The sequence below is a fragment of the Anabrus simplex genome, chromosome 2 (genome assembly GCF_040414725.1).
Source record: "Anabrus simplex isolate iqAnaSimp1 chromosome 2, ASM4041472v1, whole genome shotgun sequence".
In the NCBI taxonomy this organism is placed as follows: Eukaryota; Metazoa; Arthropoda; class Insecta; order Orthoptera; family Tettigoniidae; genus Anabrus; species Anabrus simplex.
Genome location: NC_090266.1, coordinates 969,788,170 through 969,814,077, shown reverse-complemented (window position 1 = coordinate 969,814,077; position 25,908 = coordinate 969,788,170). Strand labels below are relative to the sequence as shown.

General features: G+C 42.8%; 1 protein-coding gene across 2 annotated transcripts in view; it reads left to right on the top strand.

Annotated features, from left to right (window-relative positions):
- Positions 1-25,908, top strand: part of cv-2 (crossveinless 2) — a 466,245-nt gene that overhangs the window by 382,976 nt on the left and 57,361 nt on the right. For both annotated transcript variants that reach the window (XM_067139598.2, XM_067139597.2), the window contains exon 4: positions 18,773-18,869. In XM_067139598.2, the coding sequence (XP_066995699.2) occupies positions 18,773-18,869 (97 nt within the window). The remainder of the gene's footprint in view (positions 1-18,772; positions 18,870-25,908) is intronic.

Genomic DNA, 25,908 nt, shown 5'->3' with positions numbered 1-25,908 from the left:
TACCTGGAAACACAGCAAACTGACAGTTCACTAACAGTGTACAGTTTAAACTACCCCGGGTTGGCTACGTAGTTTGAGTCTCGTAGCTGTCAGCGTGCATTCGGGAGATCATGGGTTCGACTCCCACTGTCGGCGGCCCTGAAGATGGTTTTCGATGGATTCCAATATTCACAATTTCATAGAGAATCTCCGTGCAGTCTGTTGTGCCTTTACGGCCTGCACTGCAGGGAGATTTTCTTTCTTTCTTTCTTTCTTTCTTTCTTTCTTTCTTTCTTTCTTTCTTTCTTTCTTTCTTTGAGTTACTTGATATCTGATCACATGTTCCAACGACTATTTCAAATATTACTTTCGAATTATGTGATGAAGAATAGTGTTTGGGACGTTAAGCAACAGCCAAAAATTATTTTTGTAAATTATCGTATTGATTTAATCCTTTGAATAAGTCTCGGCCTTTGAAGAGTGAAATTGAAAAATCATTTATCCATTAATTATTAAAAACTATTTGTCCGTTATTATCGTACTATTACCTGTGTAAAATGTTAGCCTTTACGGAATTTCGCCACCCCATGATGTAGGGGTAGCGTGCCTGACTCTTACCCGGAGACCCCGGATTCGATTCCCGGCCAAGTCAGGGATTTTTACCTGGTCCTGAGGGCTGGTTCAAAGTCCACTCAGCCTAAGTGATTGGAATTGAGGAGCTATCTGACGGTGAGATAGTGGCCCTGGTCTAGAAATCCAAGAATAACGGCCGAGAGGTTCGTCGTGCTGACCACACGACACCTCGTAATCTGCAGGCCTTCTGGTTGAGCAGCGGTCGCTTGGTAGGCCAAGTCCCTTCAAGGGCTGTAGTGCCATGGTTTTTTTACGGACTTTGATTTCAGTTTTGAAATAAACCTTCAAACGAAGAGATGAGATCGCGACAATTGGTTGTGTACTGTGGATTAAAAATAACAAATTGCATATGTAACACTCTTATTATTATTATTATTATTGCCTTCTTAATAAGTGCTAGAATTTCTTTCAGAAGAGAGTTCCTTATCCTCCCAGTAATTCTGACATAATTCTCTACCTTTTAAATGCATCGGAATCGATCTTACAACCCTGAGTATAAGAGGTTATCAGCTAACCAACAACACTATCCACCCAGCCTGAGTATAAATCCTCTCGTACAAAACCTGTTAGTAAAATTAATTGGTAGCTGGTAGGAAGACAGAATGTCGCAAGTAAGATGTGGCATAAATACGTTAAAATCGATAGAACATTTGTACGTTTATCTTGATAAACCGTTGAAGCGGATAACAGTGAAGGCAGCATGGTAAAAAACAAATATTATAGTAATATTTATGTGAAGAACTTGCATTGAGCCGTATCCTGCACAGTGTTTACTACGCTGCCATCTACCGGGAAGTGTGACTACTAATTGGAATCTGTTCAGTTGAGGTCCACGAGTAGGGCTGTTGCTTAGCGAACGGGATGTAAAGAAGTTTGAACTTCATGGAGAAAACAGAAACATCTGTGGAATAAATTATGAACGACGCGGCGTGTCTTCTTTCTAGGACTAATCAGCAGTAGCTCCCGATCAGCTGAAGGGATCAGTGCCAAAGCTGAAACGGAGGTATATATTTCTATACCATCAAGAATGCTTTAAAGAAGTGTGTTTGAATTATCTCACATTTCTAATTCTATTTCTCTTTATATAAGGTGGATTTCACGAAGCGTGGAAGAGTTACAAACTGGGATAGTATTGACCTAGGCTCGATTCCCCAGATGGCCTGGCTAAATGGCTGAGACGGCCGCGGCGCTAGCCTTCTGACCCCAACTTGGCAGGTTCGATAAAGGAATAATGTATAAAAACATATTTTTAGTCAAATTATTTTTGCTCCCGCCGTTCTGAAAGTGTTTTCACATCTTTCGCGCCGATAATGCCCAGCGATTTTGTTTGTTTGGTTAGTTCGGGTTTCCTTTCCTTAAAAGTGCATTTTAGTTAAATGAAGTTTGAAGGTAACGTGTTTTACGAGCAGAAAGTTGTAAAAATGGAAAGGAAAAGCTGATGTTAGGAATATGGCCAGTTTGCTGCCTGTCGTTTGAATCAAAACGTTTCTAAAACAGTTTTGGGACTATACTTTATTTATTTTCTGCCATAGTTTTAATGTCATACTTGAGTATTTTTAAGGCATAATTGTATGCATATTTCCAGATTTAGTAGGACATAGAAATCCCAGCCCTGGAAGTCATTTTGGAATTCTAACCACTGCAAACTACTATTTTGAGTGTCCTATCAGCTAAAGTCAAAAGAGTCTACATGAAGGTATGCCGTCGGAAGTAGACCCTTCTCCTTTCTGGCTTTTTCCCAATTAACTGGGATCGGCAATATGTTTGAACTTAGTCCAGTTTTACGGCTGGATGCTCTTACGGACGGCAACTCTATATAGAGGGATGTATTCACTATTGCATGTATTTGTGTTGTGTTGTGTTGTGTTGTGTTGTGTTGTGTTGTGTTGTGTTGTGTTGTGTTGTTTGTAAATGATGAAGAGTACTAATACGAACACGAACAAGAGCACCCTGCCCCCCGACCTAGAGCAATTAATCAGACAAAGTTAAATTCCCCAACCCGACCAGGAATCGAACTCGGGGCCCTCTGAGCCGAAGGCAACAACGCTGACCATTCTGACATGGAGGTGGCATTCAAAAGTAGCCTAATACGGAAAACCAATTCAGATTGCCAAGGATGGTGTCTGCGTCGTACACGTTTTGTAGTTGTAAGTTTAAATTCGGGAGGTGGTGGATTCGAACCCAAACATTGGCAGCCTTGAAGATGGTGTTCCGTAGTTTCCTGTTTTCACACCAGTCAAATGCTGAAGCTGTGTCTTGAATAAGACCATAGCTGTTTATTTCCTATTCCTTTCGTATCATCGCGGAAAACACATCTGAGTTACTGCAACGATGATCTACTATACATCAAAAAGAAGAAAATCCAAGTATATAAAGGGAAAAAAAATGGATTTCGTTGTTACCAGTCTAGACCAGTGTGTATTAGAGTTGGTCAGTTCCAAGCAAGCTGAATGCTTTACTTGACTATTGATATCGTGATCATAGCCACGGGACCACCAATTTTACGTTGGATCCGAACCATAGGGACGTGACATTTCATTTCAAAATTCCCATGTGCCTCGGCTGGAATTTGAACTGCGGTCACCCTGGTAAGAAGTCTGTGGCATTGCTGTATCATGGCCGCAGGTCAGTTCCAACTCCACGTTTGAAAACCTCGGAAAATGCACAAAGAATGCATGTTTAAAAGTAGTTTCATCAATTAGTGTTGTTAGGCCCTATACATATTCGATTAATTAATGTTGTTATAAATATGCGAAGTTTATCTCCAGTTCTTATCTGAAAGCCGATTTCAGTGGCACAGTCGGTTAGTCGCTATTCCTCTACTTCTCCAAGATAACAGGGTTGATCCTGGCTTAAATCGATGGCATTTAAGGGTGCTTCAATCCGACAACTCCCTTGTTGTCAGCTTCCAGCACGTTAAGGTACTCTTGTAATACAAAATTTCGACATCTCGGCGTCTACTATATTGTATAGCAATGGAAGGGACATTAAACACAAACGATTATTATTATTATTATTATTATTATTATTATTATTATTATTATTATTATTATTATTATTATTATTATTATTATTATTAATGTTTCAATTTAGGTAAGTAAATATATATGTGGCATAATAATACTGACTCCGACGACGTCAGAATGGAGCAGTCGAATTGTTTACAGTTAGTTGAGTGGAACTTCGGAATCATTCAATGGATCGACGCCCATGGTGACATATGTAAAGAGCATGTAATTTGAGATCCGTGGAAAAGGAGTACGTTCGTCAGCAATACACTCATTGACCAGCCTGTTTTTTCAATCGTAAATATAGATTTAATTAACGGATCAGCGTTTTAAGCTTCACGTAATACAGGAATGAAGTATGTGATCATGTTGTTTGAACCGGTTTGCATTGTTTATAAAAACACGCAGGGCAGCCAGCTTTGAACTACAAGAAATATGGTTGGGATTTTTTCAGTTTATTTATTTATTTATTTATTTATTTATTTATTTATTTATTTATTTATTTATTTATTTATTTATCCCTAGGTCTTTTGCAGACCAGAGAGCCAATTATACACATTACATATTATTTAAATCTACATACGTTTAAAAATCAACTGGTCTAAGGGGGTGTTCTTCTTTACGTAACACTTTGCGCTTTTTGGATTGGGCTGAATGACTTGGAAGACAGAGCGCTGACCTTATGAGCTCAAGTTCTGAGCTCGTGGTTTGATCCACGCTCAGTCTGGTGGTATTCGAAGGTGCTGAAATACGTCAGCTTTGTGTCGATATATTTACTGGAATATAAAATAACTGCGGAACAATATTCCGGCAGCTAGGCGTCTCTGAAAGACGTCGATGTAGTTTGTGGGATGTAAAACCAGTAGCATTATTATTATTCTATTGTAATTGATTAAAGCTTGAAAGAAGATAGCTTTGCTCGGTAGCTGCTGTTTGTAGCGCAGAAGAGGCGATGTCATGGCCTTTGCTTACGTTATGATGTAGTCAGTTGAAATAGATCTTGTACAGATTGTCCATAGCATATGCATTACGATGTAGTATGCAGTGCAGATTACACTAAATATCAATCAGATTACAGATTAATGTAACGTCTTTCAGAATTCCGTGTTGAGTACCAGAGACGTTGTTGTAACATGCCTTCCTTTGTAAATGTTGGTTGCTTCCAGCCACATACATAGATCACTGACCATGGTCGCTGTATAATCCATTAAATTGCAAGGGTCTTCACAATTTCGCCAGTTCTGCATTGCACTCAATTCCTGTGAGGAAGAGTATCCAGATTACATTTACGCTGGAACTAAGTCGTTGTCATTCGACCGTGCTTTGAATAAAATTCGTGTGGTACACAGAATCTGTACAGTTAATTATTTAACAGTTTTTGCTTACTTGTGCTTCACTGCTTGTCGTAGATATTGAATTGCTTTTTAATTATTTGACAGTTCATTCAATGCCAACAACACCGGATTATAAAGCGCGTTTCATTGTATTGAACTAAATACTAAGAAGAGGAATATCGCGACCGTGGCGTTAATTAAGTCACAGCTCCGATATTTCCTAGGTGTGAAAATTGGAAATTCCACGGAAGCCATTTTCAGTGCAACTGATGGTGGGGTTCGAACCCACCTTCTTCCGAATGTAAGTTTACATCTACCCCACCGTTACCATGTAACAAATTCACTCAATGTATAGGAAACAAATCACCAGTCCTTTTAGCATATTATACTATTATTGCTTCCTTTTAAGCTCTTTATTATCCAGGAAGAAGCTGCATAGTTTGCGTCTCATACCTATTAGTTTGCATCCGGGAGATAGCTGAAGATGGTTTTGGGTGGTTATCCATTTTCACACCAGGAAAATGCTGAGGCTATACGTTGGTCGCTTCCTTCCGCACTTTCCTATCCCATCGTCATCATAAGATATATCTGTGTCGGTGCGACGTAAAACAAAAGAAAGGTCAGCGCGAAAGCTGTTAGTTACCACTCTGGAACTTCTGCCCTTTCTTTTCAGATCTGACAGCTCCTCAATTGTCCTTGGAAGGCTGTGTAAATCCAGTTCCAGGCCTTAAAGTAGTTTAAAAATTCGTAGCAGAGCTGGGGGTCAAGTCTTGGGCACTAGCTTACCACGTAAACATTAGACTAGGGCAGTAGTTAAATTAATGTGACCGAATTTGTTATGAATCTGGTGGGTGGTAGTGCACTCTCTGTTTCTGAATTTAACATGAATCTGAACGCTCAGCCTTTCGAATCTGCTAACACCCATCGAGTGAAAATGAAAATGAAAATCCACAGCCTGTTTCCAGTCATTACACCGGGTCAGGAATGGAATGAATGAACCCCCATCTAGCGGCGAGGATAGGAATTGTGTCGCACTCCTCTGGAGCAATGATTAATGAATGACAGATGAAATGAAATGATATTGGAGAGTGTTGCTGGAATGAAAGATGACGGGGTAAACCGGAGTACCCGGAGAAAAACCTGTCCCGCCTCCGCTTTGTCCAGCACAAATCTCACATGGAGTGACCGGGATTTGAACCACGGAACCCAGCGTTGAGAGGCCGGCGCGCTGCCGCCTGAGCCATGGAGGCTTCTAATAATAATAATAATAATAATAGTAATAATAATGTCCACCTCTGTGGTATAGTGGTTAGTGTGATTAGCTGCCACCCCCCGGAGGCCCGGGTTCGATTCCCGGCTCTGCCACGAAATTTGAAAAGTGGTAAGAGGGCTGGAACGGGATCCACTCAGCCACGGGAGGTCAATTGAGTGGGGGTGGGTTCGATTCCCACCTCAGCCATCCACGAAGTGGTTTTCCGTGGTTTCCCACTTCTCCTCCAGGCAAATGGCGGGATGGTACCTAACTTAAGGCCACGGCCGCTTCCTTCCCTCTTTCTTGTCTATCCCTTCCAATCATCCCATCCCCCGACACGCCCCCTGTTCAGCATAGCAGGTGAGGCCGCCTGCGCGATGTACTGGTCATCCTCCCCAGTTGTATCCCTCGACCCAGAGTCTGAAGCTCCAGGACACTGCCCTTGAGGCGGTAGAGGTGGGATCCCTCTCTGAGTCCGAGGGAAAAGCCGACCTTGGAGGGTAAACCGATAAAGCAGAAGAATAATAATCCCATGGTGTAAATGTAGCGTACCTACCTCACAACCAGTTTCGATTCCCGGATCGTCCAAGGATTTTAATCCCGGATGAGCTGGAGCGCGTTTCACTGTCTCGCGAGACAATCTGAGTAGCTATCTATCTATCTATATAAATATATAAGTGGATGTTGGTAAGTTTGAGATTAATACTCAAAAAGTACTGGACCGATTTCGCTGAAAATTTCACAGTTTGTTCTTATTACTTCTGAAAGGGTTTATTAAATCCGATGGGTAGTTTTTTAATGATGAGTAACTTTAGGTATTTAATTGCAGAGCCGTACCAAGATTGGATCATCTTGATGGACAGATTGTCGCTAGGCGACATGAGCTTACGCTATATCATAGTAGTCCGGTAATAAATGCTGTATGTAGGAAGATGGGAAGATTCCTCCATGTTTTATGAGTCAAATTTGCTACGAGTATGACTTGCTACGTGAAATAAATAGTGTGGGGGCCGGACACCCCTACCACCCCTAGGGGATGGGATGAAATGTAAAAGTAATCGAAAACGACGGATAACAGTGTCGTATCCATACTCTCGGCTGTCATTTCATTTCATCTGTCAGTCATTAATTATTGCCCCAGAGGAGTGCGACAGGCCTCGGCAGCCGGCACAATTCCTATCCTCGCCACAAGTTTGGGGCTTCGTTCATCCCATCCCTTACCCGGTCATTGACTGGACAACAGGTTGTAGGTTTTCATTATTATTATTATTATTATTATTATTATTATTATTATTATTATTATTATTATTATTATTATTATTGTGAGTGAGCCTCCGTGGCTCAGACGGCAGGGCGTCGGCCTCTCACCGCTGGATACCGTGGTTCAAATCCCGGTCACTCCATGTGAGATTTGTGCTGGACAAAGCGGAGGCGGGGCAGGTTTTTCTCCGGGTACTCTGGTTTTCCCTGTCATCTTTCATTCCAGCAACGCTCTCCATTCTCATTTCATTGCATCTGTCATTCATTAATAAATCACTTTGGGAGTGGCGGCCCCATCGTACTAACAGCCTATATCTGCTTCATTCATTACATCCCTGACCCGGTCAATGACTGGAAAACAGGTTGTAGGTTTTCATTTTCATCATCATCATCATCATCATCATCATCATCATCATCTGTTTACCCTCCAGGTTCGGTTTTTCCCTCGGACTTAGCGAGGGATCCCACCTCTACCGCCTCAAGGGCAGTGTCCTGGAGCTTCAGACTCTTGGTCGGGGGATACAACTGGGGAGTATGGCCAGTACCTCGCCCAGGCGGCCTCACCTGCTATGCTGAACAGGGGCCTTGTGGAGGGATGGGAAGATTGGAAGGGATAGGCAAGGAAGAGGGGAGGAAGCGGCCGTGGCCTTAAGTTAGGTACCATCCCGGCATTCGCCTGGAGGAGAAGGGGGAAACCACGGAAAACCACTTCCAGGATGGCTGAGGTGGGAATCGTACCCATCTCTACTCAGTTGACCTCCCGAGGCTGAGTGGACCCCGTTCCAGCCCTCGTACCACTTTTCAAATTTCGTGGCAGAGCCGGGAATCGAACCCGGGCCTACGGGGGTGGCAGCTAATCACGCTAACCACTACACCACAGAGGCGGACTTTCATTTTCATTATTGTGAGTAATTCCAAAACATCTTGACAGCAGAATAATACGAGTTCAACTATTCCAAAGTGGCCTCCTTGTTCCACTTCTGACCCTTACCTATCCTAATGAGTTCCCTCACTGATCATTGGTTGAAATGCTGTTGTCATGTAGCCTCACTTGTTCCTTGCCCTTCCTCATGAACACTACTCTGCTACCTGTTATCGAGCAACATGAACCCCTTCCAAAAGATCTGCCTCGTTCTTTGACATCTATTACGATTTTAAAATGTTAAAAGAAAACGAACTACCAGTACGTCACAGCCGACCCCAAATGGTTTTATTCTAATAAAATATTTGATATTTCTGTAAAGCGTTGACCTCCGTTGCCTCCTCAAAATCCATCGCTTCTAAAAGTGGATATTACAGGCCCAGAGTGTATCTTGAACAGTCAAATACGTACGAATATTCAGAAGTACGGTTTTAAAGATGCCTAGCATTAGAGTTACAACTCGAGGTCAGAACTTATAGGGTTTAATGTAAAGAAATAACGACTTAGGGTCTACGTTTAATTGTGTCCACAGAAACCCAGAGCTCTATCAAGACTACCGTGGCACATGATGTTCCTTCTGCCGTTTACCATGTTGAAGTCGTATTTAAAAAGCATTGGTCTCAGAGTCCAGAAGTGTATGTTCTGATAGGGATGATTGTGAGCAGTTCAACCAACAATAGTTGGGAAAGAAAGTGTATTTTCTAGGTATGATTTTGTGGTGGTAAAGAAGCAAACTTTTTGTCTTACGCGATTGTTGACATAGAGATCATAGACTCTGGATCTCCACACGCTGGTCGTTGTGAAGACCCCAAACCCAAATCGCCACGTTTCTAAGCAGGCTTTGGGAATGGAGCGACTACGACATTCAAATACAAAGTGAACGAATTGATAATCTGTTTAAAAACAATACAGATCCACTGCTTCTCATTGAGGGACGTCTAGCTTCAGGCTGACTGACTAGTGGGCCTTCGGTCCTTGGGACCCAAGGTTCGAATCCCGGCTGGGTCGTGGGAGGATCTGCATTACAACGACGGCTGCATTCTTTGGGACTGACCGAGGTGTCGCTGGCCTTGTCAATTTACTAGACTAGAATTCATACCTCATCATATCAGTTAGCTCCTCATTGCCACACACGTGGCTGATAGAAACGTGATTCGGATCCTCAAACCAGTCTTATGTTTCTGACAGAGCCAGGATACAACCCCCAAGCTTCTCGGAAAGACGCCTGCTAACCAATTGTTAGACAAGGGAGAAAAGCTAGTAACGTATTTGCTTCACTAACATTTATTATTCAAATAGAGAGAAGAACTAATTTTTCACTAACTATAAATGGAGTGGGAGTGAAGCTAAGTCATTATTAATAATAATAATAATAATAATAATAATAATAATAATAATAATAATAATAATAATAAATGAACCTGAGAGTTGAGTGACATCATCGCTAGCTTCTCACCAAGATGCCCGCGGTCCCAGTTCCAGCTGAAATAAATATTTTTAAAAAAATTACGTTCCAATGAATCGGATTCCACATAAAACTGGAGGTCCCATAACTATGATGCTGTATCAACACTCAGGTAAAAACTACAAGCTTTATTATTATTATTATTATTATTATTATTTATGATAAGGATGAAGAGAATGTAGGCTGTGAGCTGTCGAGATGCGCGTGTATCCACCTGACCCACTTGGCAGCACCTGCACACCCTCAGGCGAACTCACTTCGTATGGACTTCATCTCACTTCTATTGCTGCACACTGACGAGGAATGCGATGATCAAGTGCTCCAAACTGAGCTTCCTGAGTCTCTCTCTCTGCAACACGCAGGAGGAGAATCAATGTATCACTGCGTTCATCTGTAAATGTAGAAATGCCGGACAGGATTCCTTTTTAGATACTGAGAACACTTTAACTACCAGCTCCCTTACTAAAGTTGCCGTACTAAGAGAGGACTTGGATTCTGTCGTGGATAACGACAGATCGCTTCGGCTATCTCTGATATTTCCCAGTAACGTCTGGCAGATACTGATGTGCTTTCTTTCCTTTCCGTCCAGGTTCGTTTCCTGGTTCTCTGAGGACTGTATCCACTGTAAGCTCGCATTCGGGAAATTGTGGGTTCGAACCCCACCAACAGCAGTCCTATTTCGTGTTTTCCTATTTTCACACCAGGCAAATGCTGGAGCTATACCTTAAATAAGGGCACTGCCACTTCCTCCACTTCTCTTTGCTATGCCGTAGTCGTCGCCGAAAATCAATCTAAGTTTTATGACCTTAAACAATTAGTAGTAAATAAATAAATAAATAAATAAATAAATAAATAAATAAATAAATAAATAAATAAATAAGAGGGATTGTATGACGAGTATTGGGCTATAGAATGGGGTACTTTCAACCCTACATTACAAAAATGAAAAGCGAAGATTTGGTCGTCAGGGTGATTTCTCTCCAACTTCAGGTGAATTTTGGGATGGTAACTAACATATCGATGGCCTTCTTTTAAACCCTCGAATGTAAAGGAAAATGGTCCTTACCATACTGTATTGTATGGATGTTGCTTTTATGGCGAATTTACGCACTCCTACAGCATAAAGTATTTAAGGTTCATTTTCTTTTATATAATAGCATAGGAAATTAACACAACGAACATGATTCTGATGGACTGCATATAGATATGTCGACTGGGAGGAGTGACGAGTCTTAAGGAATATAATGAGTAGGAAGAGTGTTGGGACATACGAGGTTTTAAAGGAAAGCCGTTGACATAGCCCATGGCTGCTTCCCCCACCAATTCCAGCCCTAATTTATTACAATAGGACACACTAGTGCAGACATCACATAACACAGATTATCAACCAAGACTTCGCATATATTTGGAATTATTCGCACATTTATATCGACAAGATGTCCCAAACCGCTTACATGAAGAGAACACATTAATAACAGTACGTGACTTAGTCCAACTGTCAATTGGCTACGTGATACAGGTAATTTTGTAGGTCTAACCTTTCATTCGGCAATAGCAGGTTTGATCCCTACTGTCGGCAGCCTTGAGGTTGGTTTTCCTTATTTTCCCATTTTCACACCAGGCTGTATCTTAGTTAAGGCCAAAATGCTACCTTCCCAATCCCAACCGTCCCTTTTTCCGACGTCGTCAAAAACCTCGAGAAGTTAAACAAGTAACAAAAAGGACGGTTCCTTCACAGATATTCACAATGAAGTAGACACTACTACAAATCCGTTGTCATATGCAAGATGGGTAACTAACGTGCCTCTGTCTCTGCCTTTAAATAAAGCAGCAGACTACGTATTATTTATTTATTTATTTATTTATTTATTTATTTATTTATATATTATTTATTTATTTATTTATTTATTTATTTATTTATTTATTTATTTATTTATTTATTTATTTATTTTAATTTGTTTACAAGTTGCTTTACGTCGCACCGACGCAGATGGGTCTTAAGGCAACGATGGGATAGGACAGGGATAGGAATGGGAAGGAAGCTGCCGTGGACTTAATAAAGCTACAGCCCCGGCCGGCATTTGCCTGGTGTGAAAATGGGAAACCACGGAAAACCTTCTTCAGAGCTGCCGACAGTGGGGTCCGAACCCACCATCTCCCGAATGCAAGCTCACAGCTGCGTGCTCCTAACCGCACGGCCAACTCGCTCGGTTTATTATTATTATTATTATTATTATTATTATTATTATTATTATTATTATTATTATTATTATTATTATTATTGTTGTAATTTAGATGCACCAGTCTTTATTTTGCTTAGGCACACGGTGATCTTCCTTAGCCTTTTACATGTTTTATTGTTAATTGTAATATATAAATATTATTTTTGAATTCCCTTCTCCTTGCTAGTAGGTTAACGTCGCGCTGACTCAGAAAAGTTTCCCGCAATGATGGTGTAGGAAAGGGCTAGGACAGGGAAGGAAGCAGCCGTGACCATATCTAAGGTACAGCCTGGTGTGGAAATGGGGAATCCACAGAAAAAACATCTTCAGGCCTGCCAACGGTGGGATTCGAACCAACCATTTCCCGAATGCAAGGTTACAGCTATGCAGTCCGAACGCGACCAACTCGCATTTTAAAATAATTCTTGGTGAACTTTTTCACAGTGGAGGAAAATGAAGAAAAGGTCTACTGTATAAGCCTACTGGTTGTTGAAAAAGGGAAACATAAGTTTATGTAGCTACTTAAGTAAGGCCACAGTCGCTTCTTTTCCACTCCTTGGCCTTTCCTGTCCCATCATCGCCATAAGAGTCTGACTCGTTGGCTGAACGGTCAGCGTACTGGCCTTCGGTTCACAGGGTCTCACAGGGTCCTGGGTTCGAATCCCGGCCGGGTCGGGGATTTTAACCTTAATTGGTTAATTCCAATGGCACGGGGGCTGGGTGTGCGTGTTGTCTTCGTCATCATTTCATCCTCATCACGACGCACAGGTCGCCTACGGGAGTCAAATAGAAAGACCTGCATCTGGTGAGCCGAACCCTTCCTGGGATATCCCGGCAGTAAAAGCCATACATTTCATTTCATCGCCATAAGACCTATCTGTGTCAGTGCGACGTAAAGCAACTTGTAAAAAAACCGTTGTGTGGACTAGAGTATACTTGTTACTTGCTTCAGTAAGTTTGTATACTAACCTATTACCGCCTCTACTGGTCAGGAACAGCACTGAAAGGGTGTCACATATCAAGTACCTAGGATGCTGGCCAGCACGAGAAATGGATCTGGATACAGGAGACAAGACCAAAATGGGCACTGCGAGAAGTGTGTTTCTGAAATTCAAAGTTCTTTTAGCAACCGTAATCTCATATTCGAAACTCGTTGGCTTGTGAAGTGTTCTGCTTTATAGGCGTCTAAAGATGGACACTAACGGCTTCGAACTGTGGATCTATCTCAGAATGTCCAAAAAAACCCTCGGTAGGCCACGTCACCAATGAGGTGGCACTCCATCGTGCCGGGAAATCCTGCGGCGTCTTAACACTTTAAGAAAGCAACAACAAGAAAACCGCCCGTTTCGATGACATCCTCCGAAAATGGCACATAAAGGCTGATACGTCTGATGCCGAGCGAGATGGCCGTGCGGTTAGGGTCACGTAGCTGTGAGCTTGCATTCGGGAGATTGTGGGTTCGGACCACACCGACGACAGTCTTGAAGATAGTTTTTCAGTGGTTTCCCTTTTTCACACCAGGTATGCTTGGTTTGTACCTTAATTAAGGCCACGGCCACTTCCTTAAAAATCCTAGCCTTTTCCCATCCTTCCGTCGTCCAAAACCTTTGATGTGATAGTGCGACGCTAAACTACTAGCAGAAAAAGATTTTGCAGGATGCAACAATAAATTACGTCCAAACATTCAGGGCACAGTGCTCACACGTAAAGTAATATTAAAAGAAGCATTCTGACAACTAGCGAAGAGAGGGTTTGTTCACTGCCTGCCTGCCTGGCCAGAAGGGAGTAGGGCTGTGGTTGCCATAGAAACGTGGGCGGACCCACTGCGGTCGCCATGGAGACGTGCTTGCTGTTAGCGGCGAGTTGCTTGGAGTTGCCAATCCTTTCAGTTCTCAGTTAGGTCTTGTCGCGCGGTACAGCAGAATACGAACACGAGAGCGAGAAGGAAAAAGGAATGCAGGATTGTAGCAAACCCGCACAACGGCACTACGGTAGGCCCTTTCTCCTGCGTTAACTGTGAGAACTTCAGGACTTGGACAAAGAAAATATAGAATTACAAAGGTCGTGGCTCGATGCGGTGGTATTTGAAGGTGCTCAAATACGTCAGCCTTGTGTCGGTAGATTTTCTGGCACGTAAAGGAACTCCTGCGGGACAAAATGCCGGCACCTCGGCGTCTCCGACAACCGTCAAAAATAGTTATGGGGACGGAAAAACAATAACATTAACAAAGGTTTTGTACTAGATGTTTGGTGTATAGGTATGCAGGATGTAACAAGGAATTCTTTATATCAACTAGAACCTAAAAGTTAGAGACTATTTACTCTGTGACGTAGGACGTACAAGATAGCAAAATGTCATGTTGCAACTGCTTTTATCGATAGCTATGCATTGCTATGTATATCTACTCCTCGGTCCCGTTTCTTGATACCGGGTCGGGGATGAAGCGAGATGAATTTACATGGCATGTTTTTACGGCCGGATGCCCTTCCTGACGCCAATATCAGTTGAGGAACTAATGAAGATGAAATTGGGTGAGGAGGTGGAAGGAAACGGCTGTTGCCTATACACTAAATAGGACCTGTCCCCACATTTGCCTGAATGTGAAAATGGGAAACCACAGAAAACCATTGTCAGGACAGCCGATGGTGGGGCTCAAGTCCAGGCGTCTCCCGAGCCGTCGCGGCCACTCCGTTCGCTCATCAACAATTGAGTATCACTTTGCAATTGTATAGTTCACTAGGCATAGATCTGAAACGCATTTCTTGTCAAAAAAAAAACATTTCACCATAAATTCTTGTTAGGAAATTACAAATTCACTTTCTCAAATGAATTAGAAGTAGCGCAGCGTTGCAGTCACAACTCTCCATGCAGTCCGAACACATTCATAGTACGTGAAGGAGAAGGCGAAGGGAATAACTAATGTTGATTAGTTTACAGATTACTGTTTCAGTAGGTAGTTACGAAGAAAGTAAAAATTACACACATCAAAATCGTTTTGCATCACATCGGAGCAAAGGAGTTCCCGAAACAAACGAAAAAGACACAGAGGTACATGTCAGAATTATTTATTGCCCAGCAAAACAACAAATGAGGGACTCTACAACAATACAGCTTTGCTTTCTCAATTTGAGTTTGTGGATACAGCATCCACCAGTACCCTTAATACCAGGTAGCACGTCTCCATGCATTGATGCATGCCTAAATTCGTCTTGGCATTACTGGCCAATAGTCCAAATTGTCCCATTCCTGAACGGTAACTCGGCGTAGATCTCTAAGAATGGTTGATGAGTCGTGACCTCCATAAACAGCCTTTTAAAATTTATCTCAGGCTTGTTCCATAGGGCTTATGTCCGGAGAACACGGTGGTCACTTTGTTTGAGCGATATCGCGATGTCGAAGGAGATCATTAACGAGAACCGCATGATATATGCGCGCATTATCGTCCATTAAGACAAATTCTCCTCCAGCATGCCGGCGATACGGTGTTACTGTATGCCGGAGAATGTCGTCTCTCTGTCGTATAGCCGCGACGTTGCCCTGCATGATTAGGAGTGGCGCTCGGTGGAGCCACATAATTCAACCCCAAAATATCAGGGAACCATCACCTTTGTGCTCGTGATGGACGGTGTGTCTGAGAAGTCAAGCCTGACCATATTGTCTCTAGACACGTTGGCGACGATCGTCAGGAACAAGGCTTATGCGTCAGTAACTCAACGGTGAAAAGGCATTTATGCTGAATGGTCTCTTCAGAATTGGCATAAATTGTATCCACGCCCCATGATGCCTAGATTCGAGAGCTTCGCCTCGCCATGTGCATCGAGAATGAAGTTGTGCCTCACAGTTTGAGTCGAAACGCCTTGACCTGTGGCTGCCCGGGGATCAATTTTCAGCGTGGTAACATTGCGTTCTGGGTTCCCCCGAGCTGAAATTCGAAGGTAGTGGCCACCTACTGCCGTCGTAGCCCTTGGACGACCTGTGCGAGGCATGCCATCACCTGTTCCTGTCTCCCTGTACCGCCTCCATGTTCCGACCACATCGCATTTATTACAGCCAACATGTTGAGCAACTACCCATACTGACCATAATGTGGTTATGCGCACACGTTCCCTTGTCGACGTTCCACGTCTTGCCATCCTAGACGCTCACTACATTGCTTATATCACACGTTTTATGCTTCCACGCTAACTTCAACTGAAGTGCTGCCTCCCGTTTGAGCGTGGCGTTCTGCCTGTGAGTTCCGTTACGTATGGTTGTTAGTATGTTTACAAACACCTTAAGGGTCGTCTTACCGAGCAAGTAGTTGCGCCGTTTGGGTCACGTAGCTGTCACCTTGCATTCGGGAGATAGTGGTTTCGAGCTCCATTGTCGACAGCCCCGAAGATTGTTTTACCGTTGTTTCCCATTTTCACTCCATGAAAACGCTGGGGATGTACCTTAATTAAGGCCACGGTCGCTTCCTTCGCAATCCTAGCCCTTTCCTCTCCCATCGTCACCATAAGGTCGTCTTTCTGTTCTGCAATGGACAGGCCACGATAGCAACACAGGTAAATGACACACAAGAGTGATGCGAAACTCTTTTGATTCGGTACATTAAAAAATCTTCTGATAATTGGGTTGCTTCGATTCGATCAATTGGTAGACATATAGCTTAATGGGATTAAAACGGAATTTACAGTTTACTACCGTCCTAAAATGCGACAGCATGATCTCGTGCCACCATCCATACTTTCCCCCCTATTCTTATGGTGCCACCACCTCTTTCGATGCTCCAAAAATCAAAAGTCGCAAGTAGCCTGTACAATTTTGCAATAAAACTATTACAATCGATTCTTTCCTTTTGTTATAACAGCACCGAACGTATTGGCTGCACGGTAGGAGTCGTGTAGCTGTAGGCTTGCATTCTAGAGAGAGAGTGAGTTAGAACCCCCATCATCGATAGCTCTGAGGATGGTTTTATTTGGTTTTCCATTTTCACACCAAGCAAATTCTTTGACTGTGCATTAATTAGGACGTCAGCGGCTTTCTTCCCAGCCCTAGAGTCTGTCAGATAGGAAGCCTTTTGAACTCGAGAGGCTACTTAGAATTCCACTATGTTGTCGCGTTATCTCACTCACTCAATGCGCTACGCCTCGTGGAAAATTTCACTGCGTTCAATATCACTTCCGCCAGGCCCAAATATTTTTACTACATAGAAACGACTGCAATGGAAAAACTTCTTATTGTACACGGACTATAGACCTTTCTTAAACTTCGTAGCCGAAAACTTATCTGAGTTAGGGCGACATTAAAACCACTTTCACCGAGCGAGTTAGGGGCGCGCAGCTGTGAACTTGCACTCGGGAGATAGAGGGTTCGAACCCCACTGTCGGCAGCCCTGGAGATTGTTTCCTGTGGTTTCCCATTTTCACACCAGGCAAATGCTGGGGCTGTACCTTAATTAAGGTCACGGTCGCTTCCTTCCCACTCCTAGCCCTTTCCCATCCCATCGTCACCATTAAAATCTGTCTGTGTCGGTGAGGCCTAAAGCATCTTGCAAAAAAATAAAGACACTTTCACCGAGCTCGATAGCTGCAGTCGCTTAAGTTCGGCCAGTATCCAGTATTCAGGAGATAGTGGGTTCGAACCCCACTGTAGGCAGCTCTGAAGATGGTTCTCCGTGGTTTTCCATACCAGGCAAATACTGGGGCTGTACCTTAATTAAGGCCACGGGCACTTCCTTCTCACTCCTAGCCCCTTTGAGTCCCATCGTCGCCATAAGACCTATCTGTGTCGGTGCGACGTAAAGCTACTTGTAAAAAACCACTCTCTCGTAACAGCACAATATTTACAATACTCCAGTCCTGTACTGTTTTGTTATAACTACATCAGCTTGCACCCAAGCTCTGGTTACCTATGGCGATTTGTCTCCTTAGTGGCTTCCACATTAATGAAATACCTTTAAAGGAGGAACGTTAATTGTAAGCTATGTGTGTTTAAAAAAATGATGCTAGAGACGAGACCTTGAATCCCTCTCTTTGCTGTTTTATATTAGGTCTTGGTTTGAGAGACAGCTGCATGGTAGCTAGGTCTCTGTGTCTGAGGTTGCGACACTGAATCCCAACAGGGTCAGATTGAGAGTTAATGGTGTTTAAATGCGAGACATCAATGCCAGTGGATTTCATTCATTAAATATACTTTTCATGAATGTTGTTATTGTTGTCGCACGAAGATTTCTGTTTATTTTTGTCAAGTCTTGAGTTCTTTTTGAATAGAAAATTACTTGATTATGTCTCATTCCATGCGAGTTTTACCTGTCTCCGTAGTTGTGCATGCAAGGATACGTGCCATTAAAAGCACAGGACCAGTAATGATTTTTCGCGATATTTGGCGAGTATCCTGGGCTTTATTTTCCCCAGGTTTTCCCACATTAATTTCTAGAAAACACTAGCAATTATTCGATTCTAAAATCTGAAGTACGTATCACAACCATACAGTAGTTTCTGGTGATTGAAGCCGCAAAGACTAGTCTTCTATTGCTACAGAGGTTGCAGTACTATTATCACAGACCATTTACTCGCAGATAAACAACTACCAGCTTGTATCTTCGACCTCTCTAACCACGAAAAATGTAAATTTTAACTGCGGTATGTCATGTACAGTTCACTGTAACATGTAGTCTTTGTAGCTTCTAATGCATTTTTATATTTCCTGTTGCAGAACAGCTACGTTGAGTGCCAGAAAGAGGCGTGCCCGAGTCTGCAAGGATGTTACATGGTGCTCCCAGATTCAGGCTGCTGTCACAAAACGTGCAAAGGTAGGGCGAGTACTCGGTCAACTCACCGACATTTGTATATTACACGTTATACTCACGTTGAACGCAGGAAAATTTTATTTCTTTTGACACATTCCGTAGTTCACTTGTTACATAGACTAACACAATGATTAAGATCGTGTATCCGTGCACTGATTGTTTCGAAAATACTTCTGTTTATCTGTTCCGGATGAAATACATAGAATTTAAAATATTCTGAGTCACAGTGTATGCGTGTTCTTTCTTCGTTCTTATAACATAAGTGCTGTTGAATACCCTAGAGTTTATAGTCTAAAAATTGTTTAACCAAGCGAGTTGGCGGTGTGGTTAGGGGCGCACAGCTGAGCTTGCATTCGGGGGATAATGGGTTCGAACCCCACTGCCGGCAGCCCTGAAGATGGTTTTCCGTGGTTTACCATTTTCACACCAGGCAAATGCTGGGACTGTACCTTCATTAAGGCCACAGCAGCTTCCTTCCCACTCCTAGGCCTTTCCTATCCCTTCGTCGCCATTAAGACCTATCTGTGCCGGCGTGACGTAAAGGCAATTATAAAAAAAAAGGTGTATTTATGCAAGGGCTTGCATCAAGGTACGTAGAATACAAGGTAGGGATCACGAGAGAGGTGCGCAGTGGCAAAGCAGAGCTGTGACGTCACGCAGGACCCTCGCGTTGAATCTGCTCTGAGTGAGGTAGAGGTAGTTCGAGTAAGAATCGCTGTGCACGCAGAAGCTAGGTGCTAATAATACACGATAGTAACATATCTGTGGTGTATAAGAAACCGTGTGTGTTTATTTTATGAGATAAAACGTAAAAAGCAGTAATAATGTACACTTTTCAGTATGCTTTGTCATGCCATTGCAGGCTGCACAAATCATAGCAGGCACGCGAAGGAACGAAACATACACTTTCATGAATTCCCTAAAACCACTGACGTAAATAAATTGTGACAGAAGTAATCAAGACATTATCGAAAGCTATCTTTCTCAGCTTCGAGGGTTCGGAAGGCTTTATGACGATCCTCTTCCGACAGCTGTGACGCGAAAGGTGAAATCACTGCTTCTAGCCTCAATGCTTCCAAGGCGATAAGAAATTCCAACTGTTCTCCGGAAGATTATGAAATATTACGCCCAAATATGTATTGATGAACTCGATCAAAACTCGGATATCGTGTGCCAGTCTAAGGCCAGCGTTGAGCCCACAACATCCTATTTTTCATCGGAGGATGAGCAAGGGTTCGTTAAAGCCCTTGAAGATCTAGTAAAACAGCTTGAGGGGTGTCGTGAAACCAAGGAGCTCCTTGAAGACTTCACTGGCTATATAGCTTTTAGGATAAAGAAGAACCTCGATATAGAAAGTAATTACGGAGAGAAAACAGGTCAAACTACAAGGGGTGGAAATTAAATTTCAAAAAGAGTCCCCCCCCTTTTTTTTTTTTTTTTTTTTTTTTTTGCAAGTTGCTTTACGTCGCACCAACACAGATAGGTCTTACGGCGACGATGGGACAGAAAAGGGCTAGAAGTGGGAAGGAAGCGCCCGTGGCCTTAATTAAGTTAAAGCCCCAGCATTTGCTTGGTGTGAAAATGGGAAACCACGGAAAACCATCTTCAGGGCTGCCGACAGTGGGGTTCGAACCCAATTTCCCGAATACCGGATACGGGCCGCATTTAAGCGACTACAGCTATCGAGCTCGGTAGTTTCAATTTTACTACGGGAAAGAACTGAAAGAGGGTTCTAACATCATCACAAACCTTACGGATATCCTGAAAAAGAAATTCTCCGAAATTTATGAGCTTGCAAGTTGCTTCGTGAGAAGCCGTTCTTTTATTCGAATGGACGCTTTAAACAAAAGTAAGACATTGAAGAGACCGGGTTTCTGTTAATACAACACCGATAAAGAAAGAAGAAAAGCAAAGAAATTCCACTGATGCTATGGATAAGTGTGTTTGATATATTTTTTTTAATATCAGCATTATTCTTTGTGTATAACATACCCGTTATTTTTTTTATGAAAGGCAATTTATTATGTTGTATATGAAACCAGTGCTAAGAATGTTAATATACAGGCTCATGAATATGGCCTATCTAATGTTAACGTGGAATTTGTCATTTCTTGGCACTTGCAGGAAAACATTTACTGTACTGTTTGTATTGTGGACAATTTCCTAACATTTGCTGTTTGTGTTGTTGACGGTGTATATAGTTTCCCAATACTGCTTGTAACAACGGACATATTTCTTGCAGTCATCAAGCTTTATGTTCGAGTCTGTAACAATTAGAGCCCCTTGTTATTGTTATCATAGGTGTTGAGAACATGAACATACGGAATGGCCATTCCACTGCTATCACAGTATTAGCATTGTTACATCCTTTTATACAGATCGAAATACTTCAGAAACGCTGCTGGATTCACACTGTATTTGATCTCCTATTATTACTCTACTGTAATAGTGAAGTGGAATGCATTTTCTTAGGTGATGTTAAAATATCAATGAAGTTATCTCTAACTTGTGGCTAAAACAGAATAGCTTACAGCTGTGTATTAGCCTACCTCATATAGAGGACAAGGCGCTGAGGGTTCACGTGACGTCATCGACGGCCAAGCTTGGTGGGGAGACCTGCGCGTGATCCCTACCTCTTACTCTAACTACCTTGGGCTTGCATTAGACGGGTAGCGAGCGCTGAGGAAGATGCTGCGAGCGACCGTCCGGTTGTTATCTCTTCATATTCTGACGTAACTTGCCTTCTGGCAATAGTGCCCCTGTGAAATCAGTTAGCAGATAACCCATTCATCACGTGTGCATCCGGGACATTTATAAGTAGAATGTACGGCGCTCGCGATACACCTGGTACATACATACATACATACATACATACATACATACATACATACATACATACATACATACATGATGCACCCTACCGCCTACAGTTTGAGAGCACCAATCGCAGAAAAAACTTCGCCGGGGGAGGGGGTATTTTCACGCGGACCGTCGAGCTGACAGGATCGTGCCATAGCAGTTACTTTTTTGAATTTACTTTCCGTCAAACCGACATAGGTAGATCTTATGGTGACGATGGGAAAAGAGTGGGCTGGAAGCGGCCGTGGTCTTAATTAAGGTACAGCCCCAGCATTTGCCTAGTGTGAAAATGGGAAACCACGGAGGACCATCTTCAGGGTTGACGACAGTGGGGTTCAAACCCACCATCTTCCGAATGCAAGCGCCATAGGAACCCACGGTGTGTTTGTATTTGCTGCTGATTTCTCGGCTTGGCTCTTAAGCCAGTTTTAAGCCACCGTGAGGATTTAGCAACACCGCTTCGCCGAGCCCATTTGAAATCGCCCGCGAAGTGATCTGATTGGCTAACTTCAGCAGCTGATAAAATAACAACGGTGCGATATATTGATTTTTTCACATTATTTATCCTTATGACCTACCCACTAAGGCTCATATACCCAGTTCACCAGACCACCCTCTCTAGTTATTTCCAGTCAGTTCCATCATATATTGGACCATTTTCTTCTCTTTCGTGTTTATATTTCTGGTAGAAGAATAATATTTGTGTTTTTTTTTTGAAATAACTGAACACGAAGTCAACGTTATTAACGGGACTTACAGCCTCTTGCTCACATTCTGCGGAACACACTGCGATTGTTCCGTTTCTAAACTATCCTCACAACCTGTATTATAATCATTTCGGTAACAGAAAATCGAATGTCTACTAACAGCTGATCTTTATACCAACACAGATAGCCCACTTTCTCCCCCCCCCCCCCCCCGACATGGTCGATTTCGGCCTCGTGTTCGTAACTCGGGCTCCCTACTTTTATGTGTTTACTCCATCTTTTTACAGATAAAGTAAGTGTAATCGTCCATTCGTAATGTATGGTTAATCTTCGTTCAAAATATTTTTGTCTATGGGCTCATATTCGGCTATAGGTTACCTAAACGTAATACATGTTCTGAGGGCACAAATAAAATAAATTATTATTATATCGAATGTTCTCTTTAATCCTCATACACTCTTCTTAGAATGCTAATCTGTTAATTCATGTGTCTCTATTTAATCATAAAGTGTAGGCTATGTGATGCGGAGGCATCAGCCAGCAGTCAGAACAGAGTTCACTATCATCACTCAAGGGTCGAGTATAAACTGGTGTCCACTTCCTGTCACAAAAGGTGATCGGATGAAAATACCAAAGCCCCCGAGTACAAGAGAGATCTAAAAGAATAACATTTTCATTGAGATTTTTGTCTTGCTTATACATGGAGGATTATCCATACTTTTTCAATAAAAGAGCATACTCTTTGTCATTTAGAGCGAGTTTAAATAGTAACATTCGTTTCAAATTGCTCTGAACGCTGCTTGTCACTTTTCCAGCGTACAGAACTTCGCTTGTACAATGGGCTAATGTATCTTAAAGATTACATATATGACAAGACGTATTTTATTACTAAACATGATAACATGGGACGAGGTATGCTAAGTTAGACAGTAATTCTTCCTTCCGCGTGCATCAGATAACAAACAACTCATTAGTTGTGTCGCCTAATGTAACGTAGTGCTTCGGAGAAGTACATCTTCAGTCCAAACTCCCGAAGTGTCGGCAACCTCTCTGCTTTACCTGCACAACGGGACTGTCTACTCTAACTGAACTCAAATGGTTCGAAGGTTGTGTGTTTTGTGCGAATGTTCGTTCTTTTCCTCTTAGTTGAAATTACTGTTTTCTAGAGGAATGGTGTAAGAGAGAAATAATGTAAAGTTTCTTTTTAAAGGATAAAAGGACATGTGAAAAGCGAACTTTCTACTTTAACAAGAAAATGAGAATTTGCCAGTTGTGCTACTTTTGTTTGTTAAGTTTTATACATTGTAATTTGTGAGAAATAACATTAAGAAAAGTCAGAAGAAAGTGCATTTGTTGACGTTATGACTCCGCTCACGCTAGTACATTGGTAAACGTTCTGGTTGTGTGCTGTTTGTTATCGAATGTAGCGGGGACGTTATAGTAACAAGTTGGTGGACATGCTGTTAGTGTATGCAAAAGTCGACGAAATGGATCTCTTTCTCTTTGTGGGGCTTCATGTGTGACGTAATTTACACAATATTACCTGATAACAGGGAGATTCCCGTGTGGGAAGAATTAGGTTAGCGAGTGAGTGTCGTACCCTTTATGCTGTTGAGGGTACAATTGTGTATTGTGTGGAACAAGAGGGTGGGTATTTTAATTTTTTAAATAAATTGGTAGTAGAGTAATAAACTTGCAGAGCCTCCATGGCTCAGGCGGCAGCGCCCCGGCCTCTCACCACTGGGTTCCGTGGTTCAAATCCCGGTCACTCCACGTGAGATTTGTGCTGGACGAAGCGGAGGCGGGACAGGTTTTTCTCCGGTTTTCCCTGTCATCTTTAATTCCAGCAACACTCTGCACTATCATTTCATTTCATCTGGCATTCATTAATCATGGCCCCAGGGGAGTGCGAGAGGCTTCGGCAGCCGGCACAATTCCTATTCTCGCCGCTGGATGGGGGCTTCATTCAGTCCATTCCTGACCCGGTCGAATGACTGGAAACAGGCTGTGGATTTTCACAATAATGAAATTGCACTGTTCATTTACGTTTTCCTTCATTCCATTGCCGGCCCCGTGGTGTAGGTGTAGTGTGCCTGCCTCTTACCCGGAGGCCCCGGGTTCGATTCCCGGCCAGGCCAGGGATTTTTACCTGGACCTGAGGGCTGGTTCGAAGTCCACTCAGCCTACGTGATTAGAATTGAGGAGCTAACTGACGGTAAAATAGCGACCCCGGTCTAGAAAGCCAAGAATAACGGCCGAGAGGATTCGTCGTGTTGATCACACGACAACACCTCGTAATCTTCAGGCCTTCAGGCTGAGGAGCGGTCGCTTGGTAGGCCAAGGCCCTTCATGGGCTGCAGCTCCATGGGGGAGAGTTCATTCCATTACTCGAAGCTTGCACCTTTACAGTAGATCTACCAGCTACACAGATAATAGCAGAGAAGTTGCAACACTTCGGGAGCTTAGACTGAAAATCTGCTTCTTCTTAGCCTCTGTTACGTTAGGCCACCCAACTTACTGACATGAACTGTATGCATCTGAAGCACGTGGCACAAGAACTCGCTCAATCTTTGTATCAGGAGGTGAACATCGTTAACGACTAAGCAAAACCGAGAAAAGCCATGTCATTTCACCGTACCTGACGGAAGATAGTGGGTTCGCACCCCACTGCCGGCAGCCCTGAAGATGATTTTTCGTCGCCATAAGACTTATCTCTATCGGTGCGACGTAAAGTAACTTGTAAAAAAATGGCTTGCCGTGGTTACCCATCTTCATATCAGGAAAATGCCAGGGCTGTACTTTAATTGAGGTCACGGTCCCTTCCTTCCCACTCCCAGTCCTTTCCTATTCCCTCGTCGCCATAATACCTATCTGTGTTGGTGCGACGTAAGGCAGATTGTAAACAAACAAACATCTTGTATATGATATAACATATATATCGTCATGGCTCCTGCGAAAACTAATATGTGAAACATTTTAGTTTAGTTTGTTTGCTTGTTACAGTTTGCTTAACGTCGCACCGACACAGATATGTCTTATGGCGTCGATGTAATATGAAAGGGCTGGGAGTGGGAAGGAAGCGGCTGTGGCCTTAATTGCGGTACAGATCCAGCATTTGCCTGGAGTGAAAATGGGAAACCGCGGAAAACCGCACTCAGGACTGCTGACAGTGGGGATCAAACCCACTATTTCCCGAATGCAAGCTCACAGGGTTTTTAAATTTATTTTTTTAGATTAGAACTTTGGTCATTGAAGTTCTCTCATCGCAGGTTCAATATTGTGCGAATGATGTCAAGGTAATCTCGCTCTTCATCCATATACTAGCAAGCTACCCGTGCTTTGCTACGGTATTATACTGAAATTTATAATTGAATGCTTATTGTTTTAGATATATAGTCCGCCGAAATTCGCGATCTGACTGGTTTTCTGCGAGAATCCGCCAGAATTCGCGATCTGACTCGTTTTCTGTTAGATTA